Below are 23,409 nucleotides of genomic sequence, written 5' to 3' on the forward strand. Positions count from 1 at the left end.
GTAATTACATATTGGATTTGGATCTTGTGTTAAAAATGTGCGGAGGAATTATGAATGGTTAGCAACAAGAAACAAAAAAAATGAAAATGCTGTGAATGTGATTCATATGATATGGTATGATGGGTAGGTTATTAAAATTGTGCCAACCTATGCTCTCATTTGCAGGAGCTCATAATAATAATAATAAAAGAGCCCGATCTTGCAGGGCATGCAATTGAAATTGCTTGTGCTGTCTTCAAGATGAGAAATGTTCTAAATCCACATACCTTGTCAAATTAAATGTATGATTGAGAGATAATATTTCTTTTTCGAAAGGGAACAATATTTATTAACCTATTAAAGCAAGGTTGGATATATAATATTCCTTTAGGCGTCATCCAATAATAGATGTTTCAGCCAATCAAGAGGTTAATTGTGCTAAGGTATCCATACATTTGTTTTGTTCCCTTTGAGAAATATATGCTTCAAGGAACATCATGCACTTATCAATCAAGGGGATAAAATGAGATTAGGGATAGAAGTATTTTTCATAAAATGAGATTAGGAATATCAAGATTTAAGATGTTTAGTTCATAAGCTAGCATAAGTCTATCTCTAAGGGTCCAGAGTTCCACTTTAACACTAGCTGTACTTTGGATATAATGGAAACTCCTTACAATCCAATTGCCATCACTACACCAAAACAGGCTTTTAGCGGCATTTTTAGTGGCGTTTGGATACAAAATGCCGCTAAAAATCAAGCATTAGCGGCGCTTTAGGAAAAACGCCGCTAAAGATCCAGTATTAGCTACGTTTTTTGGAAAAAGCCGCTAAAAATGAGCATTAGCGGTGTTTTCCAGAAAGCGCCGCAAAAACCCAAGCACAACGATGTCGTTTTTTTTATTTTTCGGGGCTTTAGCGGCATTTTTGGAAAAGCGCCGCTAATGCTCGGGTCTTTAGCAGCGTTTTTAAAAAAGCGCCGCTAATGCTCGGGTCTTTAGCGACGTTTTTGAAAAAGTGCCACTAATGCTCGGGTCTTTAGCGGCGTTTTTGAAAAAGCGCCGCTAATGCTGGGGTCTTTAGCGGCGTTTTTGAAAAAGTGCCGCTAATGCTCAGGTCTTTAGTGGCGTTTTTTAAAAAGCGCCGTAAAAAATATTTTTAAGTTTTTTGGGTACATTATTTAAAATACTATTATTTAAAATATTTTAAGTTTTTTGGGTACATTACTGAGTGTTTTTAAATTTACATATTAAATAATTTCTTATACACTGTTTTGCTTTGTTCATGAGCATTGCTTAGCTTATTAAATTAGATGCATTGTCTTTGTTTGGTATTATATTAACCATCCATTGAATCTTAATGGTTGAATCTCTTGACTGTGATTATCTCTAAGAAGTATTAGAAGAAATATATTAATAAAAAAGTTCACAAGGTTAAAGTTTACAGAAAGTTATTCCACTTAAGAGGTAGACTGATCTCTAAAATAAATATTATTTTTCCATCTGTCTGCTAGGCTGCTGGTTACAGAACTGCTGAATTCTGGATTGAAATCCATTTCTTTAAAGAACTACTAGAATGATGTCCCTTGAAAGTGCTTGATTAATTTTGCCATCTATGTCTGATTCTTGTTAATATTTGTGATTCCAGCTGGCATTGATAATCGTAAGTAGTAGATCTTCATAAGCATTGGTTAATTCACAAAAGACTTGCAGTGCTTGAGTATATGAGGTTCCTATAAGTGAAAAAAAAATAGTATAACTATCTCAAAGTTTTAAGTGTCTATGACGTGTTTGATATTTATATATTAAAAATATTTTATATAATCGTAAAAGAGATAGTATTAATTTTAAAAGATTGAATTAATTGTAATTATAGTTTAGGGATTATTGTTTATGGTTTACGGTTTCAGGGTTGGGGTTTAAGGTTTAGGGTCAGGTTTAGGATTTAGGGTTTAAGGGTTTAGAGTTAATCCTGCCATATTCATTAAATCATCCAAAAAAAGCATTTTAATTTATATTTTAAAGATTTTTTAATTTATATATATATTAAATAATTTCATATATAATTGAAAAAGATAAGATAGTATTAATTTTAAAATATTTAATTAATTATCATTATAGTTTAGGGTTTATATGGTTTACGGTATATGGTTAATTTAATATTTAAAGCCAGTTTAGGAGTTACTATTTTAAGGTTTGGGGATTATATATAGGGTTGGGATTATGGTTTAAGGGTTGGGATTTAAGGTTTAGGTTAGGGGTTAGGGGTTAGGAGTTAGGGATCTAGGGTTTCAAGAGTCGGATTAAGGTTTAGGGTTTAGATTAATTAATTTTTTTAATTTATATATTAAATATGTTCTTATATAATTGTAAAAGAGATAATAATAAATTTAATATATTGAAATTTTGAGTATAGTACTTTATATTGTTTAAGAGATATATAATAGATAGACTTTATGTATATTGAATGGCTAATTTAGGTTAATTTAGGGTTTAAGGTTTATTTGAGATTTGTTAAATGATACAATGTTATACAATTAATTAATGCTTTTATATTTAAAAATATATAATTTAAATCATTTGATATATTTGATATGGATATATAGGGTAATTATTTAATTTGGATAAGACCAAATTATAAGAAAAAAATACAAAAATAAAAATAAAATAAGAAAACTAAAATTTATAATATTATTTAATTCTTTTAAATATTACTTAAAATTTTAATAATTCTTTTATTTATAATTTATATGAAAGATACAAAAATTAAACATAAAAAATATGAGAGCTTTAGTGACGTTTTTAGCAAAAAACGCTATTACTATATATTAATATTTCTCAAAATGACGCCGTTTCAATAAAAGAATTTAAATTTGTTAGTCGCGTTTTCAGAAAAAATGCCACACAAAAGGTAGACATTACCGGCTTTTTTTATAAAAAGGCCAAAAAAAAAATTCACTTGGCGCCGTTTTATCCCAAAATTTCCCCCTAAAAACCCTAATTTCATTTTTAAAAATTCTCCGCCTATTTGTCTTGCTCCTTCTCTCGTATAAATTTCACTCTTCCTTGTTTAATTTATTTCAATTTTGTTTTGAATAAGTTTCAATTTCTTTTTTACATTCGCCGCTGCAAGTTCAAATCCAAGGGCTGCCATCTTTCAATTCCAAAAATTTTCTTTTTTCTCCTCGTAGATCCAAAAATTTTTATGTGTTGAAACTGCTTTGATCTTTCTTTTTATTGTATATTAGACGGAGAAAGAATTTCTCAAACAACCCAAGGTGTTTTTAAGGTGAACTAGCTTCTTCCATTGTTATATATGTTTTACTTTGTTGCTAATTCATCTTACTCAGACCATTCTAATACCTCTATCAGCTGTAAAAAAACTGGGAAAGGAAAGAGACCTGGAAAGGGAGGGAATCGCTTCTGGAAAAGCATTGGGTTCGGCTTTAAGACACCTAGAGAGGCCATTGAAGGTTTGCTTTACTTTGCTCTTCCTTATCATTACTATTTTGCTTGCATATTGTTATTTGATTTGGCAATTAGAATACATGTTTCTTAGCCATGCTTCCTTGTGTTCATCACTGAATATGTGTAATGGTAATTACTTGTTCTCTGCTATATATTTTTTTATTGTTAAACTAGATAGTCTAACTATGTTGTTCTTTTTGGAGATTTCAGGACAACATTCATCCCCATTTTACTGTGTTTTCTGCTTGGAACTGTTTTAGGGCATTGATATAGTAAGTTTATTGCACTTCATGTTAGATGCTTTCTCTTGGGTTTTATTTGATCGATGTGATTACACTGTGGAGGCCATGTTTTTGGCTAATATGTTTCTGAGATCTTACCTTTACTCAAACAGTTCATGTCATAGAACCATGGGGCATCCATAATTTTTATGAATGTCTAGCCCTTTGTTGATTCATTTTCATTGTACTATTTCATGTCTGCTTCACCCTCACCCTTTCTACAATTGCATTTGTTGACACTTACATTGGATTTCAATGTTGTCCAGGAACATATATTGATAAGAAAAGCCCATTTACTGGCACTGTTTCTATTAGAGGCCGTATCCTTGCCGGTACTTACCATAGTGCAAAAATGGTAAGGACCATTATCGTCCGAAGGAACTACCTTCACTGCATCAAGAAATACCAAAGGCAAGATACCTTTTTATTTTAATATTACCTGTAAATAGTAGGTTTTGGAGCATAGAAATGAAATTGGTGGGATAGAGGCCGTTTTTCAATGTGGAATTAAAGCTTTGCCTGTGGTCCCTCATTATTGCAGTTTAGGGTATCCCTTCGCTTTCCAAATAGATTTTCATAGATGCTGGATTTGAGCTAAAGCTATGCATATACATTTCTATAATTTCAAATTTTTAAGTGTGTTTCGGTAAAAAAAATAAAATTAAATTGTTTAGCATTTTAAAGTGCATTGTGATTGTTCATTTATGTTTGCATGCATTTATATGTGCCTTGCCCCATCTTTCTTCTTTGTAGAATATTATAAATCTATAGATATATTGATTGTTACTTTTATTTTATAGATGTAGGCCGACTCATTATATAGAATATTAGATATATAAAAGGTTTCTGTATATACATAGAGCCTTTATCAGTTAATCCTTTTCATATTTATTCTATATATATCTCATTTTTCTCATTTTTTAAAATGACGCCAGATGAAAAAAAACCCCTCAAATATAAGTCTATGCAACTATACAAGTTTCGTTCTTGTTTACAAGTTATTTTTTAATTTCGGAGGATTTATGTATTCATATCATATTGGTATTGATATATTTTAATAATTTGTTGTCATAACTTCTTTATTTAAACTTTACTTATTGTGTCTAACATTACTTACTTACTTGTCTAGTTCTTGCACTTTATTTGTTCTATGTTTTTTGGCCGTCATGTCATGTGTCCATCTAATATAGCTATGATAGATTTTAAAGCCTGGGAAGTATGAAGTTTTGGTATGCTATGGTCTGCATTATTTTCCTTTTGCTTATTTGGACTTTGAATGTACATTTCTGGTAACTTTTGTTTATGATTTATCAAAAGAATATTTAGTCACAGATTGACAATTATACTAACATCAATTGAATTAAAATTTAGTCGGCATATATGAATAAAAAAGTTTGACTTGCGAGTGCATGATGTTAAAATTTATGATAAATGATCGTTTATTTTGCCAAGAAAATTGGTAGCTATATGTGGTTGGATTGATAAAAAGGTCATAGTCACAGATTGACATAAACCTAAAATATATAATTTCATTGCGTCTTATTCAAGGCATGTATTTATTTATTTATTTTTGCACCAATTTAAACGTGCTTAATTTTTAAAGTGGAATGATTAAAATATAATTTTATATAAAATTTAAAGACTGTTGGTATAATTTACCTAAATTATATATAGTTCACACAAAAATATATATATTGTATATTAGATTTTGACACGCTCATAATATAGGTGAAAACAATTATACAATAAATGTATAAAATTTTGATTAAAAAAAGATTCTGATGTGGTATTTTCTTGGTTACAGGTTGCTAATTAACTTCTTGTTATGTGTGGTTACTAATTAAATAAATGAGTTTAATCACATTTAATCAACGAACCAAGCTTGAATATAGGTGAGCTTTGCTTGAACATAGGTGAGAATGTTTGATTTACTGTTAAATTTCTTAGACTATTGTTCTGAGCTAAAGTCCACTCATGGATTGGCCAGTATTCATATAATATGCCCAATGTGAGGTTTAGACATACCTAACCATCCTTCTCTATCATTTTGAGAGAATAATTGAACATGTATTTGTCTGTGTTGTTTGTTGCTAGGAATATCCAGTTCTTTGGCCTTGATTCTCAGCAAAAGGTTACATCGTCCTATGTTGTGGTCATTGGTCTTGGAGGTGTTGGAAGTCATGCTGCATCTATGCTTTTGAGATCAGGAGTTGGCAAGCTCCTATTGCTGGGCTTTGACCAGGTATCTTATATGTTTCATCAATGATTAATCCAGTGCTAACTTGTTTAGGCTTGGTATATGGCATGTATAATGTTTGCATCAGAATCATTTTGTTTGTCTGCATGTATTTGCTTGCGGAATTTATGTTGTTGTTAATGGTTTTTATTTTAAACTTAAGTTGTGTCTGCCAATATACTCTTAAATCATGATCCTTCTATTTCTTTAGGTTGCTGAGAAGACTGCTTTTCTGCGGCCTATAGAACTTAAACTTGTTCCTGTGCCTTGGAAGGTAGTGCATTTAGAAACAAGTTTCTTGATACGGATGAACTTATGAGCTATTGTAGCTGGTTTGCGGTAAGAAATGACTCCTATTTCTATTTTATGGTACCCGGAATGGTTTAATACTTCACCGTCTATAATATTTCTATTGCCCTTGGATCTTATGTTGTGGGTGTTAGTACCTTACCAATCTCATTAATGTCTTGTTTTATTCTTCCTGAAATTCGAAGAATCAGTTATTTAAGTGTTGTCATTCAGTTTACATGTTTACCTCTGTTTCTTTGAGTTTCATATTTAACTAATCCATCTTAATTGGTGGTAAATTCACGTTTTAAGCACTAATCAATTTTAACCAACTTATCTAACTGTAATTTTTACTGCTTGCAGACTTTCAGCAGCATGATCCCAAAATGGCTGCGGAAAACCAAAATTGTCAAGCAAATTAGCCAAATGCTGGTGAATCACCTTGGACTAAATTTGACCAAAGATGATCTACAAAATTTGGTTGATTTAATGGAGCCATATGGTCAGATAAGCAATGGAATAGAATATCTAAATCCTTCCCTTGATGTCAGTAACTAACTTGCTTGTCATTTTAAATATGCAAGTCAATTGCTATTAATAATTTTCTGTTGGATTCTTTTTGGACTGGAAAATAATTTCTGGGGATAGTCTAAGAATCTTAAATTTTATAGAAAGCCAGTAAAGTGCTTGCTGGACGAAATGTGGTGATTAATTGAATTGCAAGGTCATACATGCTGTTAATTTTTTAAGAGCTGATAAATGAGTATGACATAGTGCTCATAAATTTTCTAAGAAGGATATCTTTAGATGAATGGAATTGTTTGATAGCTTGAGGTTATAAATCTTTGTATTGATTTTTCTCAACAATCTGAAGCCTGTCATACTTAGCAAATTTTTCTGTGAGAATGGGTGTTTAAGAATTGTGAATTGTCTTGAAATATATGCGGTTGTGATGGTTGATATATTATCAAGCATGCAATATATATCACTGTCGTGACAGGTTTTTATAGGAAATATTTGAAATCGGTACGAATTTATATTCCTGTTACATGGAAATATATATTTAGCTTTAAAGTTAAAATTTTAATAGAAATTTTAATTTAATTAATATTTTTATCCTTAAAAACAAAACAAAACATAATATAATAATTATCATACAAATAAATATTGTTTAATTAAAATATTTTTTCAAAAGTCATGTTTTAACTGCGTTTGTTAAAAAGCGCTGTTGAAAGTCATCTTCATTGTGGCGTTTGTTGTTTAAGCGTCACTAAAGGTCATGGTTTTTAGCGGCATTTTCGGGAAAAGCGTCGCTAAAGGTTATGGCCTTTAGCAGCGTTTTTTATAAATGTGCCGCTAAAGATCGGAAAAGTGCCGCTAAAGGTCATGGTCTTTAGCGGCATCTATGGAAAAGCGCCGTTAAAAGTCATGATTTTTAGCGGCGTTTGTGGGAAAAACGCCGCTAAAGGTCATGGTCTTTAGCGGCGTTTGTGGTAAAAGCGCCGCTAAAGATCATGACCTTTAGCGGTGCTTTTAAAAAAAACACTGCTAAAGTTGGCGACGCTGTCATTAGCGGCGTTTTTTGCGACGCTTTCAAAGCGCCGCTAAAAGCCTGTTTTGGTGTAGTGCATTGTGATCCCAAATAAGCATGCCTACTCCCGCTTTTCCCTGACTTCTCAAAAATGAGCCATCCATGTTAAGTTTAAACCATCCATTCAAAGATGGCTTCTAAAAAATCGAGGCAAAATCAAGAAGGCCTCCCCGAATTTGTTCATTGTTAGGAACTTGTGCTTTGGGTAAATAATTTGTATACAAGCTATTTAGTTTGTAATTAAGTTTAAGGAGGAAAGTCTTAGTGGATAGATTAATCTTAGTTTGTGAGTGAGTTAAACTTAAATTAGGTCATGTATTATTGATTGATAATAAATTACTCTTTGAGCAATACCATGCAAATATAGGAAATTTGTAACAAAGACTTATCTTTATATATATATATAGATATATATATATTATAGTGGACCTCATATCAATCAACTTAAAATCCACACGTTTGCAACTGAACTAGTGGCTTGATAAGAGGATATATAGTTTTTAGTTGTTTTAATTAAAGATTATATAAAATTACAAAAAAAATATCAACATAATAATATTAGTTATCCCTTAAAAGAAGTGTAGATAGATATACTTTTTGAAAATTTTAAAAATACAAATTTAATTTAATAGAGTAATATAAAACCAATTAATTCGATTTTATTATGACTTTCAAAATTGGACCGAACTAGTTAGTTAATTGATTAGATTAAGGATCGATTAAAGTATCACTTCAAGATAAAAAGTTGGATTGATTGATCCACAAGCCAATACGAATTGATTGAATCGATTTTCTTTTTGCTATTTTTGTTTTTTAATGAATTATTAATAATTTTTAATTTCAATGGATGATGGTCAAATTCGAGCATCGATCCAACTCTGAAAAGAACCACAACATAAAATTGAAATAAAATAAACCGAATGGATTTATTGAATGAATGAACATATTTCCATGGATTTTGGCTCATCCCTGACCGGATGGAAGTGCTTGGTTTGTCTTTATTCAAGGCAAGAAAGGCTCTAAACTCTAAACCCCAAGAGTGTTGTGAAACCCACGTCCATTCTAAAACTCGGTTTAATATTTAGCTACAAGTTTGATGATTGGTTCTCTGTGCTTGAATGTATTAAATTCTACTGATATGTAAGGCCATGCACCCCACTGTATATATAATACAGCTGATACAGAGGTAATAAAGGGGCTGCAGTTTTTTATTTGCATGTCTGTTTAATGATTCAATGAGGATTAATTCTTTTAGGTCTGTTTCTGGCAATGAATAATGATTAAAATTCAGTTAATAACTCGACAAACGAACTATATTACATTAGATTATGTGACATTCTTTGATAGATTATTAACCGGACTTCACTCACTAAATCATTCTTAAAGTAAAAAAATTTCAACATTTCAAAGAGTAGAGAGGAGATAATTAAACTTGGAAAAATAGATACCTCTTATTCATTACAGAAATTGTATTTGATAGATTTGAGAACCGATAGAATCATAAACTTTGCGGCTCTTGCTCACAAGTCGCATTCAAATACATGCAATTTCTACCACCATCTTCATGTCTCTCTTAATAACTAGTTTTAAATGGCTTGTAAGTCTTGAGATCCAGCACAACTCCAGCTATGGAGCCAACTGCAGCAGCCACTGTGACAAAGAAACATGCCACACTTATTATTTGGAGAGCAAACCACCTGCTTGTTCCTCGTCCAACCTTCTTATGAGATATATACATCTCAATTGGGAAATAAACAGTCAATGGCCAAAATCCCATTGCCCCAAGGAATCCAACAACATCATTGAAAAATGGCATCAGCATTGCTATAAGAGTTGTAATTGCAACGAATATCGTCCTCCATACTAGGCGGAAGAGGTTGAGTTCATACGCACCACCGAAAGGGGTTGGTATTTCATATTCTGCCGTCACGAAGTTGCAGTTTGGCCGTTTTTGAGCACACCATTTCTCAACAAATGCAAACAAGGGCTGGCAAAATACTTGATATGCGCCGACAAGGTGGATGACAATCGCTAGATTAGCAATATCGAGCAGCCAGTAAGGGTTATAAAACCCGAACCCTGTCAAAAGATTTCCTGGAGAGAGATCACCAAAGGCTGCATATCCAAAGCAACCACAGAGTAAATAAAACACAGTTGTTACAGTGATGCTGAATAATGTAGCCTTCTTCATTGTCGTGTACTCTGCTGGAGGTGATTTTACCGTATCCTGCGGAAGCATTGGCCATGTTAAGTTACAGGCAACATTTCTACATCATGAAGTGCTAATTATACTCCGATACCTGAATTTCAATAAGGATTACAGAATAGGAATATGCAAAAGCAATAGCTCCCAGGGCTTGCAAAGTCCTCCATATCTTTTGCATACCGGTAACTGTTCCAGCATGTGTTACTGTACCTATGCTGATACCTAACAGGCTTCCGTCAAACCTCTCGTGTTCTGTAAAGAAGAATCCGAAACTCATTTATATTCAGATATGAAAAACGCTAAATGCACGGTACCAATAGATTACTATCCATGTTATGTACCTGCAACTTTGCCAATGCCAAGTCCAAGGCCAACCGAGGAATATGTAAATGACATAATAGCTGCAACTATGGAGAGCCACCCTATATGACTAAAGTTCGGTATCTGAGAAAAAATCACTTCTGCTATACCAAATGATATCATATACCCGTTGCTGGACATATGACATGGATCTTTTCCACCGCTCTTGTGGAAACAGTTCGATCTCTTGATTGCCCTAAACAAGCTCGGAAAAAGGGATTATATTACGTAAGCTTGATTTTGGTGCTTTGAAACTAATGAAATTCCTAAAGCAGAATGGAGTAGTTGATGTACTTAGGCAAGATAACTCACATCATACTCACTGATGCAGCAATTGTATACCCAATTGCAACACCAAACAAGTTCAAGTATTGAATCCATCCACATAACTTGACCTTCCATCCTCCTGTAATAACAGGGTATATCAATAATATTGGCACGACTTTAGCAGATTTAGAAACACTAATTAAGTTACCTAAGTGTGCCTTGACAGCCTCCATGTAGGTATAGTTTCTTTGTCCAGTTACAAGGTCACCAGACCTATAACACTCTGCTAGAAGGTTGGAAGTGTAGAGATTGACAAAGGCGAAAAGTACGAGGACAGTCGGTCCTGCGACCCAACCAAGCTGTGCAATGGCCCATGCCAATGAAAGAACACCTGACCCAATGACCGCAGTTATAATGTGCGATGTTGCAGTCCAAAAAGTGCCTGCATCCACGTGTTAGTTTTCGTGTCAAGGACAAGAAAAAAAAAAGGTTGTAAGCTTGGTAGAGTTGCATATCAACTATGTCATAGTGGTACCTGTTCTCTTCAAGCGGCCATCATCATCGAAGCACTTGGAATAGTCGGGTGGACTGTTCGTTGCTTTACTCTCATTCTGAGCTTTAGGCTGCACTTCTACTTGTAAGTAGTGCTTGATATCATGCCGTTCTTCGACCTAAAGCATAAAAGGACATCAATGTTAGAAACAAGTGAAGGACTACAAAAATAGAGAAGGAAGAGTATTCTATGAAGGAGGGGTGAGTCGCATATTACGACGCCATGGTGGGTCCTGCTTGGCGTAGTCCGACTCCTAGGCAACATGGCTGTAAGATAAATGGAAGATAGAAAATATGGTAGTGAAAGGGAAGTAAAGGGTTGGTAGTGAAAGCTAAGATGAAAATGATGGATGCTTCAGATTGTTTAATAAAGGGCTTTTTATAGGAGAGGAAATACTGGAGAAAGTCGAACTGTTATGGATCCAATGATGCTGGTGAACACTACTAAATGTGTAACACGTTTGTCGCTCTGTTCATATAAAAAATCTCCTCAGTTTTGAACCCAAGTGCATGATAAATGGACAAAAAATGGCAAATTAAGTATGAATATTTATGCAAAAGTAGAATCATACGCCTGACAAGACCTGCTATAACTAGATTTAGTTTGGGTAAAACTATTGTATTTTCCTTTTTCTCCCCTACGACTTTTAGATCATTGTCGAGACAGTGAAGGATAGAAAGTACAAGACTGCATAATTATGATACCGTAGTAGATAATGTACAAAGGCAATTTAGCTAGAAAATAAACATTTTGAGCCTTTGTAAGAGTGATTTGTTATACCGACCCATTATAATAAGAAATAGATGGCTCAGAAGGTTCAATGCATTCACAAGTAATAGTGTGCAACAAATCAAATTTCAAGTCATAGCTTTTAGCCTCCAACAGTTAAGAAAGGTTTATGAGAAATTAACGAAGTCATGTCTCAAAGACTGCCACATTGCTAAGAATGCACATTGTCTTACTTAGCTTTTCGACTAATGACAAGAAATTAGCCAATTCCCATTCTTCGTATAATTTTCGGTATTTCCTCAATTCTCATTGTTTTTTTTTTTACTATTTATTTATTTAGTATAGAAGAGCATTTTGAAGTGCTACCTCCGGTGATGCAATAACTCATTTTCCTTTCGCAGGTCTATCAGACCAAACTTCCAAGGTTTAGTCCCAGTAATTCGATGGAACCGATATTTCTAAATAACAAGGCGCGCAATTTAACCGTTATCCAGGGGCAAAGAGAGGAGCAGGTAAGAGTCCTATATCCCTTAAAATGAAAACTTGCAATTAATATATAAAAATGTTAAAATTTTGATTTAATCCTTTTAAAAATCATAAAGGTAAAGCTAATACAATGATGAAATTATATTTTAACTAAATCTCTAAAAAGATTCTGACTTCACCCCTAACTTTATGCCACAATTAATATTGCTACGACTTGAATAATGCCATCACCTCTCTTACTTTTCTCTATCCTTTTTAAGTTTTTGATAAGTTTTTTAGGTTATTGTTTCATGAATTCAAAATATTTTATATGCTTACTATGTTAGCAAAAATTTCATTTTCTTAGTCACACGTTGAAAAATCTAAGTGGGACGTTTATTATGGAAACAGCAACATTCAAGTCACTGTCAAACTTGTTGAGCTTTGGTTAGTATATAATTTCTACAAATACATTCGCAATCATAATTTAAATCCCGAACTCAAAATGCAGCACTCAAAGAAAATATCATCTATATATATATATATCTTAACCAACACCACAATTCACCTATGGTGGCCAAGGTTAATATGTAAGTTGATATGATTGAAGTGGTAGCATGCCAATTTTCCACTATGGGGAAGGACTTGCAGAAACTTCCATCCTAATCCTTTTAGTTGTCTTCCTCACTTCCAACAAAGAGATTGGTATTTTGATTTTGTACAAATTGAACTGACATTAACCTTCCCCAATACTTGAAGTGTGGAGTAGCCTTATTCTTTGCCTTCTCTAGCTCTCTGTTATTTTATTTTATTATATATCAGTCCCTTTGCTTTATCAAAAAATTAATCATATCAAAAGAAAAGAAGCATTTTTATCCTTGAAGCATCCCTTTCCTAACAATGCTTGCTGACACTCCCTCCACAATAAACAGCTCTCAAAACCTCAACATCCCCCCAAACATCTTTACTCTATTAGTTTTGCATCTTCATGATATTTGAAAATATCCAGTGATATTTATGCTAACTTTGATGATATTTTGTTAGAACAAATATGTAGAAGATAAAAGGAGGATCTGTTTGGTTTTATGTAACATAGATAATTTCTGTTCTCATATATGGAAAATGCTAAAGAAATTATGTTTGATTAAAATTTTTTTAAATATAAAAATATAAGAAAATTTATAAAAAATAAAAATGTATATACACTAAAATAAATTTAAAATTTATTATAGGACATTAAAAAATAAAGTTTAAAAAGGCATTGGAAAAATTTGAAGGGAAGTTAACAAAGATAAGGTGGTTAATATAAATGATGATAGGAAATTAGAAAAGTGAAGTTGCTTTGGATGTTGGTTTTTGTTTTGCGACTACTTGTCTTAGTTTTAGGATGGGATTTTCAATTAAATTTATGGTTTATTTGAATTTCTCATATAATAAACACTTATGTCAACCAAATTATCACATGGGCTTAAAAGGAAAAAGAAACTCAAGAGATGCCAACTTATTTGGGTTCAACCCATTCTCTCCTTCTGCATAATTAATAATATTTTTAAAATAATATTAAAATATTTTTATATTTTTTAGTACCAATAGAATTAAAATATTGACGCACATATTATATTTTAAAGAAAAATAACTTTTCATATTTTTAAGCTTTATATAAATTAGAAAAATCATCTTCAATAAATCTAGACAGCATTATGTCCATATTCATTCTAGACATTAACTTTTAAATGGTTTTTATTAATTTTTATTTTTTTGAAATTTATTTACTACTTTTATAAATTTATAAATTTTCTTTAAAAAAATTTAACTTTTGAAATGAATGAACATGGACAAACATTTGTCCAGGTTCATTGCAGATTTATGAAGAAAAATGTAATAATTACCATGAGATAAAATAAGAGCATATTTGGTGAATGAATTTAACACAGAGAATAATTATATCTTATGAGAGTCACACGTACAATAAAGTCATTGAACAAACACTTATTGAATTGCTTTCGTAATGGTATATAATATAAGGAAGAAATTAAATCATGATACTTTAGTGGAATAACTTAATGATTAAATAATATTGTACTTAATAGGCAAAAACTTGGAACTTAATTACAAATTGTTTAATCTCTAATTATATATGTCCAATCGGTCCCCCCGCTAGCTCGATATAACCCAAAACAAATTGCACGTAGAACAAATACTATGGAATGAATGAAAATGATGATTAAGAGAAATAGATCACATGTATCATTATCTGTAGTATATGTGTTTTCTCGCTGAGTACAAAAGATTACTTAAAATTTAAATTAATTTCTTTGAATTATTATTTAATTAATTGCAATTAAAATAATTAAAGTTCAAAATGATAATTAAATTAATTAGTAATTGTAAATTTATTAAATGAGGCAATTAAATATATTTCCCTATAAAATTTTAATATGGTAAAGTTTTCATGACTTTAATGAAATTAGAATTAGGTTGGAAAAATAATTTAATTGAGAAAATTAATTAATTAATATTTTAGGAAATAGAAAATAGTTCTTAAGTTGTATAAATTATAAGTGTTGATTAAAAAACCAGATAACATATAAAATTGCACCCAATACATAAAATGAGCCCAATACATAAAATTCTATTTTTTCAAAAACTCAAAGTTTTCTAATTCCCATAGAGAGATATTTACTTTGTCACTGAAAATTAATAAAAGTTTTCATTTTTTGTGTTCAGTTCGTTTTGTTTGAGCTCACACTCGAAGTAATTTAGGGTTCAAGGATAATAAAGAAGATCATTTGGTAGAAATGACCTAGACTGCCATGCACAAAGTACAGGTAATAATTTAGTTAGGATTTGTTACTATAAATATCACATGACTCAATGTTAAGAAAAAAATTAAACTTCTGTTGTGACTAAAAACATTATTCTTTAAACTGATTTATCCAACAACCATCTCTAATAATGGTGAGGTCAACATCTTGCAATTCAAGGTCTCCATCCATTTCATCAGAATGCAAAGAACCTACGTTTTCAGTATTATTTAATAACTTGCCTCTAAAAGATACCTTAGGGAACCCTACATCCTCCATAGCTTGCTCTATAAGCCCACCTCCCTCGTCATCACTGTCCTCCATAGCCATTTTTGCTATAGTATTTTTTTATTTTTTATTATTAATTCTGCAAACTATCAACATATTATTAACCCTTTCATTTCCTTTGTAATGAAAGTTATGAATTCGTTGAATTTACTTTCCAGATTTGCGTTTAGTTGTAATTAAACGAAGTTACTAACAATTATAGAAAGCAAAGACACAAAAGTTCGGTTACCAATTTAGAAACTTCATATGTCTACAGGGCATTACCTAGAGAACAATCCACTACAAATCAATATGTACAATATGTGATTTTAGTCCAACTCACTCACCAATTTGTAACCTCACTTCTATACACAATTTAGATCACTCTCCCACTAAGTCTTTCCCCCTAACAATTTAGAACTTAGTTTTAAACTGATAAACAAAATAATTTACTTACAAAAAATATGTACTAAAAGTCAAGTCCTCAATTAATAAGCTAAGTGGTCTCTTTCACATACATTAAACCTAAACAAGTCATCCTATAAATAAACACAATATGGCCTCAAAGTGGCCTTAAAATATGTCTTCAATAAAAAGTATATTTGGCAGAGATCTTTTTATCATTGAACTCTTTGAAAATCAAATCTCCTATTTATGAGAAATTTGATCACATTGAAAGTTTTGATTCAATCCTTACTAGGCTTAATTTTTGCACGACATGTCTTCAGTAATAAGATGCTAAAAACCCTGAAAGATAAACAATCAAATACTTAAAAAATTTTGGTCAAAATATACCAACCAAATAAGATAAATCACAATAATATGTCAGATACTCCTTAAGTTGCAATTGACATTATATTTGACTCTTACGATTAGCACTAATGTGGAGTTATGCCACACATTTTAGACTAAAAAGTGTGTAACGTCGCAACGATGAACCGTTCTTTGTCCCAATGAGTAGTCGACGTCACGGTGAAAAGAAAGCACTTATCTTCACGATGTGATCCTTTTTCGTCCCGATGAGTAATTCCACGTCACGATGTTGCGACGTGCAGTTCAATTAGCACTAATGTGGAGTTATGCCACGCATTTTAGACTAAAAATTGTGTAACGTCGCAACGAGGAAGTGTTCTTTGTCCCAACGAGCAGTCGACATCACGACGAAAAGAAAACACTAATCTTCACGATGTGATCCTTTTTCGTCCCGATGACGCAATTCCACCTCACGATGTGGCGACATACAGTTCAAGTTTTTCGACTTTCATTCTCCCAGTTAAACTCAGTTTCTAATTTCCCACTTAAAATCTGTTTCTAGTTACTAGGTTTTACACAACATAAATAATTAGATTAGGAGAATTATGTTTTTTGTTTTGAAGGGTTTTTCTTGTGGAGTTTCGGGTTATCCTTTAATTCTCTTCATCTTTTGTACTCTCCTTTATTATTGACACGTCTGCGAAACTAACTAAAAATTTGACTAGGGCAAGTGCACCTATCAATTAATAGTATAGCAACAATGAGCAAAGATATCGTTCTCCTGAAGACTAAAAGTACTAGTAATTACTGTCTTTTTATTATTTAACTGATAAATTTGAATGATTGATTAAAACTAAAATTAACTAAATTAATTAAATATGAACGTGAGAAAAAACAAATCAAGAAAATAAACTATTAACAATCAAGAAGCGAAACAATACCCAGGAAAGAATTCACCTAGATTTCATTTGTCACTATCAATCTAAATTACACAATTTATTTACTTAGTATCTTGATCCGTAGAAATTCCTAAATTATGCTAATATCTCTTTCGAAAGTAAGAGCAATTGACTCTAGGTTGATTAATTGAAATTTTTTTCTAATTAAAACCCCTATTATTGCATTAACTCGATCTATGGATTCCCCTATTACATTTGACTCCAATCCAATAGATTTATGTCATCCTATTTCTAGATTGCATGCAACTCCACTCAATTACGCAAGATCTACTCTTAAACAGAGTCTATTCCTCCTCTGATTTAAGCACATCAAGCATGGATCAATAATCTAGAAATATCAAACCAAGAATTAAGCACACATAATTGAGAACAAGATCTAAGTATTTATTGCATAAAATAAAAATCAAAAGACAGAATTTATCATAGGGTTAATCTCCCTTAGGTATTTAGAAAATTAATTCAGACATGAAAATAAAAACATCCAAGACACAGTATAACTGATAGAAATAAATAAGCTCATGATAATCTCCTAAGAAATCAACTAGGAGTCTTTGATCTTGACGGAAATCTGTTTCAAAATCGACTTCAATAGTGTTTTTCGAGTTGTTTTCTTGAATATTCTATGACGGCTTGCTCCTATCTTCTTATTTTTGTCATATATATGTCCTAGAATACTCTAAAAACCTAAAAATCATGTTTTACCGCAGTTCAACGTGTCAATTCGTAAAATCGTGTGGGTTACAGGACCATATGGAAGGAGTCAGCCTGTGTGGGTCTTGTATGTTGCTCCGATTTTCTGGTTTTCACTCCTTCTGCTCCCAAAGGCTCTCCTAAGTATAAAAACATAAATTTAGAGGATCAAGAGCATAAAATTCACTATTAACATCGAATAATCATTATAACACCCCATACTCGACCTAAACGTTAAGACCAAGTCTGAAGGCTACATCAAAACGTTTAAGGGAAAAACCAACCTTTAAGTGTTTAATTATTTTTCATACCGAAAGCATTTCAACAGTTAAATTAACATGGAATTCGAATTTACAAACCGTAGTACGAAATAAAACATACAATAATTCAAATTTAAATAAACAGAAAAATATCTAGAAAAAAGAGATGACCAAGCTCCCAACATGTCAAGCCTCTTAAGTCTGTAGATTTCCTGCAATTCAGTCAACAAAAAGTGTGAGCTTATAAACCAATGTGTGTAGCCGATATATAGGCAAAACAACAATATAGATATAACAGTAGTTTTCGAAATTCAGTGTCAAGCCCCTTAAGTTTATAGATTTCCTGCAATTCAGTCAACAAAAAGTATGAGCTTATAACTCAATGTGTCTAGCCGATATATAGGCAAAACAAAAATATAGATATAACAGTAGTTGCCCAAATTCAGATACGAAATCAGAAACAGATGATACTTAGTGTTATCATAATAGTTCAGATAAGATGTAGAACAGATCAAAATCAGATGTAGTTTCCTACCCGCTATACACCATCTCCGGCCATCCTAACACACCATATAGGGTATCAGGTACCCATCTAGTTCTACACACTAATTAGTGTCGGCATGACATATTTTAGAGTGATTACAAACTAGCTGCCACATCAATATGAGATAAATCACCATAATCAGATACAGAATTATGGCTTAGCCACTTAATTCGGTAGATCATTCACTACACCAAAATAGGGATATAGCGGTGTTTGGACAAAAAACACCACCAACAAGCGAGCATTAGCGGCATTTTACGAAAAACGCCGTAAAATATCGAGCATTAGCGGTGTTACATAAAAAAACGCTGCTAAAACCAAGAATTAGCGGCGTTTTACAAAAAGCGTCGCAATAGAGTAACACAGAACGACACCGTTTTCATATATTTGGGAACATTAGTGGCGGTTTTGCCCAAGCGCCGCTAATACTCCGTTCTTCAGCGGCGTTTGGGGTTAAGCGTCGGTAAAGTACCGGTATTTTAGCCGCGTTTTTGTGTCTGCGCCGCTAATGGTCTTATCTTTAGCGGCGTTTTTTATGCGCCGCAAATAATCCGATCTATAGCGGCATTTTTTATAAACCGCCGCTGATGCTCCGCTCTAAAGCGGCGTTTATGGAGAATCGTCGCTAATGTTCCGGTCTATAGCGGCGTTTGTGTAACAGCGCCGGTAATTCTTCGGTCTATAGCGGCGTTTGTGTAAAAACGGCGCTAATTAGAAAATCTAAAATATTATTTCATTCTTTTATATATTCTCAATTAATGTTTGAATTATATTATTATATTATAAGTTATATATTATGAAACATATATATTAATATTGTGTTAGTTATGTACGTACATTTGTTTGTTAGCTTAAAAATAGAGCATATATTGGGATCTAAATTAAAATTGTTATACATTATATTAATTTGAATAATTTCAATAAGTTATAAATTATGATGTTGGTTATATTTAAATTATACATACTGCATAAAATTGAAATAATTTTATAAATTCATATTAATGTATCAATTTAAAATAATGTCATAACAATTATCAAAATAAAAAATCTACTAAAAATCATTAAACTTATAAATAAAGACAAATAAAATAAATTAAAAAATTAGCGGCGCTTATACAGAAAACGCCGCTATAGAACAAGATTTGTGGCGTTTATTGCAAAAACGCCACAAAATGTGTAACCGAAACGACTTCTTTTTATACTGTTTATTGGTATTAGTGACGTTTTTATAGGCGTTTTTTTGTAAAAACGCCGCAAATGAAAGTTATGTATTTTAGGGTTTTGGGATTAATATTTAAGTTTTATTGTATACGGTTTGGGGTTTTAGGGTTCAATACATAATTTTTATTAATTTAGGATTATAATTTTATGTTTAGGGTTTTGGGTTTAGGTTTACGGCTTGAGGAATGGGGTTTAGGGTTTGAGTTTACATGTTAGTTTTAATGCGAGGTTTACCGCTTATAAGATATATTAATGATCAAATTTATTGTTTTATGGCTTGATGTTTATGGTTTATGGTTTACCCTTATTGATTTGAATGTTACAATGCTTGGTTTTTGTGTTCGGGTTTGCATGAAGAATATGAGTTAGCTAGGGTTTAGCCTTTAATTTTAATGTTTACGGGTTATAGGGATTACTAGCTTCGGGTTTTAGGGTACAAAAGCAAAAAAAAAATTAAAATTCTTTCTACTTTTTACTTCTTATTATGTCACTGATATATAGGATTATAAGAGACAGGGTTATATATATAATATGCCACGATATATATCTATGCATATATGTTATATATTATACATACTGCATAAAATTGAAATAATTTTATAAATTCATATTAATGTATCAATTTAAAATAATGTCATGACAATTATCAAAATAAAAAATCTACTAAAAATCATTAGACTTATAAATAAAGACAAATAAAATAAATTGAAAAATTAGCGACGTTTATATAGAAAACGCCGCTATAGAACAAGATTTGTAACCGAAACGACTTCGTTTTTATACTGTTTATTGGTATTAGCGGCGTTTTTTGTAAAAATGCCGCAAATGAAAGTTATGTATTTTAGGGTGTTGGGATTAATATTTAAGTTTTGTTGCATACAGTTTGGGGTTTTAGGGTTCGATACATAATGTTTATTAGTTTAGGATTATAATTTTATGTTTAGGGTTTTGGGTTTAGGTTTACGGCTTGAGGAATAGACTTTAGGGTTTGAGTTTACATGTTAGTTTTAATGCGAGGTTTACGGCTTATAAGATGTAATGATCAAATTTACTGTTTTACGGCTTGATGTTTATGGTTTATGGTTCACCCTTATTGATTTGAATGTTACAATGCTTGGTTTTTGCGTTCGGATTTGCATGAAGAATACGAGTTAGCTAGGGTTTAGCCTTTAATTTTAATGTTTACGGGTTATAGGGATTAATAGCTTCGGGTTTTAGGGTACAAAAGCAAAAAAAAAAAATCTTTCTGCTTATTATGTCACTAGTATATAGGATTATAAGTGACAGGGTTATATATAATATATGCCACGATATATATCTATGCATATATGTTATATATTATATATACTGCATAAAATTGAAATAATTTTATAAATGCATATTAATGTATCAATTTAAAATAATGTCATAACAATTATAAAAAAAAAATCTATTAAAAATCATTAAACTTATAAATAAAGACAAATAAAATAAATTGAAAAATTAGCGGCGCTTATACAGAAAACGCCGCTATAGAACAAGATTTGTGGCGTTTATTGCAATAACGCCGCAAAACGTGTAACCGAAACGTCTTCGTTTTTATACTGTTTATTGGTATTAGGGGCATTTTTTTGTAAAAACGCCGCAAATGAAAGTTTTGTATTTTAGGGTATTGGGATTAATATTTATAAATTTTAATGTTGTTAATGTTTAAATTAATCATACCGTATAAAATTAAAATTTTTTTATAAATTTTATCAATTAAAAAAAGTTTAAGTAAGAAACTTATTAAAAATAATAATTATAAATAAAAAGAAAAAAAATATATTATAACAACTGAATTATTAGTGGCGTTTCTATGAAAAACGCCGCAAATATATTTAATTGAAATAGCGTCGTTTAGTGAGAGATCAGATTTCGGGGTATACCCCCTCTCCCAGCGCCAATTTCATTTATCCTCTTCTAAAATCCACAAGTTCTGAAATCCCTAACTCCATTTACTGTTTTTGCTTTCTCCAATTTCTGAAAATCAATTCTATATCTCTTTCAAATTTCCTTGTTTGGGTGTTTCAATTTCTTGCAAAACTAATAAAAATCGGGTTCGTACATTCCATAGACATAGACAGTTGACGGAGAACGTCGAGGAGCATCGTCAGAATTGGTGGTCGAGGGAATAAGTGTTCAAGGTTTGCTTTCCCTATTCTGCCTCCGTATACATGGGGTTTTCCCCAATTTGTTAATTTTATTTTTCCTTCTCTGTTATTGTGCTGAGAAACTGACATTAAAAAATATATACTCTGTTTACAGGGTTTTCGGTCTTCCTTTTCAATTTTTGTTCATCATTTTGAAGGTAATGTAATGCTTCGAATGTTTATTTATTTCTGAATGGTTTCATTGGTTAGGAATTGATTTTATAGGGTTTGTGTTTAGGGTTTCATTCAATTCCATTTCATTGCTTCCTTTTCTGTTTTCTTCATCGTTTAGCAGGTATGTGAATTAGGTACAATTTCTTGATGATTCCTTCTGTGCTAATACAAGATTAAGTTGAAAAGCATAGACGTGTGTTCTGTGCTAATATGTTTTTACCATCATATTGCTAAGAAACTTAAGTGATGTTTATTGTGTTGTGTGATTAAATGTTGCATCATGGCATGGCATAATGCTACAATTTCATTTTCCTTACGTCCTTTATCTTTATGAGTGAATAGCAGTCGCTTGTTTAAAAAAAAAATCATGTTAGTTCGTTGGTTTCTTGTCCCATTTGTAATTTTGCATCAAATTGTTTGTTATTAAAGGGCAAGAAAATAATATTAACAGTTTAAATTAACTCCAAACTCGACCTTAAAAATTAGTTCACTTTTCACACCCTCTTTATCTTATGCTTGAGATTAAATCCATTTATTCGAGAAAAAAATCTATTTATAGTAAATGTTCTTTTTCTACCCAATTTCATCTGTAAAATTTGAATGATCAGTATATTAAGAAAACCTTTAACTCTTATGCTTTTCATAGAAGGCTTTGATTATAGATAAAAATCAATTGAGTAGTACCCAAAGCTACAAACAAATTTCTTGAAATATTAAGTTATCAATACTCAATTTTAGTGTGTGTATATATTAAAAGTTGAGAGTTTGAAACAATTTTAAACATATTATTATTATTGTAATTGTATATTAAGTTTTCAACTAATTTATTTGTATTGCAAAAAAAATGCCTAGAAGACCCGTGCGAGCGCACCGCATTGTTCAAGGTACTCCAAACTCGGTGGAAACAAACAGCACTGAACAACAGACTGCTATTGGATCTTCGAATGTTCCGGTTACACCTGAGGAACCTATAGAAGCTCAAAGTAATTTAACATTTAATTTACATATGTGTTGACTTATTATTTATTTTATTTTATTAATTTCTTATATTACAATACTTTTATTTTCCAGCTGAAACTGGTGGGACGCGGAGAGTTCGCGGACGTACGCTACTGAGGGATTTATACGATCTAGATCCAGTCGA

At 31.7% G+C, this 23,409-nt stretch overlaps 2 protein-coding genes across 2 annotated transcripts; one reads left to right on the forward strand and one right to left on the reverse strand.

Annotated features, from left to right (window-relative positions):
* Positions 1-1,871: 1,871 nt before the first annotated feature.
* On the forward strand, positions 1,872-7,043 carry LOC107921558 (uncharacterized). The gene is given in 7 exon segments (XM_041086394.1): positions 1,872-1,889; positions 3,170-3,267; positions 3,351-3,451; positions 3,994-4,138; positions 5,822-5,969; positions 6,175-6,302; positions 6,615-7,043. Coding segments are annotated over 6 exon segments (618 nt in total). The 3' UTR covers positions 6,283-6,302; positions 6,615-7,043.
* A 2,222-nt stretch (positions 7,044-9,265) lies between these two features.
* On the reverse strand, positions 9,266-11,594 carry LOC107921406 (amino acid permease 4). The gene is made up of 7 exons (XM_016851260.2): positions 11,445-11,594; positions 11,211-11,346; positions 10,884-11,117; positions 10,721-10,814; positions 10,390-10,604; positions 10,143-10,300; positions 9,266-10,069 (listed from the first exon to the last, which is right to left on the reverse strand). The coding sequence occupies exons 1-7, from the start codon at positions 11,490-11,492 to the stop codon at positions 9,416-9,418; spliced, it is 1,539 nt and encodes a 512-aa protein (XP_016706749.1). The 5' UTR covers positions 11,493-11,594; the 3' UTR covers positions 9,266-9,415.
* Between the last annotated feature and the right edge of the window lie 11,815 nt (positions 11,595-23,409).

The sequence above is a fragment of the Gossypium hirsutum genome, chromosome D01 (genome assembly GCF_007990345.1).
Source record: "Gossypium hirsutum isolate 1008001.06 chromosome D01, Gossypium_hirsutum_v2.1, whole genome shotgun sequence".
NCBI classification, from domain to species: domain Eukaryota; kingdom Viridiplantae; phylum Streptophyta; class Magnoliopsida; order Malvales; family Malvaceae; genus Gossypium; species Gossypium hirsutum.

What these genes read in the sequence shown, in the direction of transcription:
- LOC107921406 (XM_016851260.2), bottom strand. Translation starts at nt 11,492, where the DNA reads ATGTTGCCTAGGAGTCGGACTACGCCAAGCAGGACCCACCATGGCGTC. An exon ending in TGGCCGCTTGAAGAGAACAG is followed by an intron (nt 11,118 to 11,210) that starts GTACCACTATGA and finishes ACGTGGATGCAG; the next exon opens with GCACTTTTTGGACTGCAACA. An exon ending in TAATCCTTATTGAAATTCAG is followed by an intron (nt 10,070 to 10,142) that starts GTATCGGAGTAT and finishes ATGCTTCCGCAG; the next exon opens with GATACGGTAAAATCACCTCC.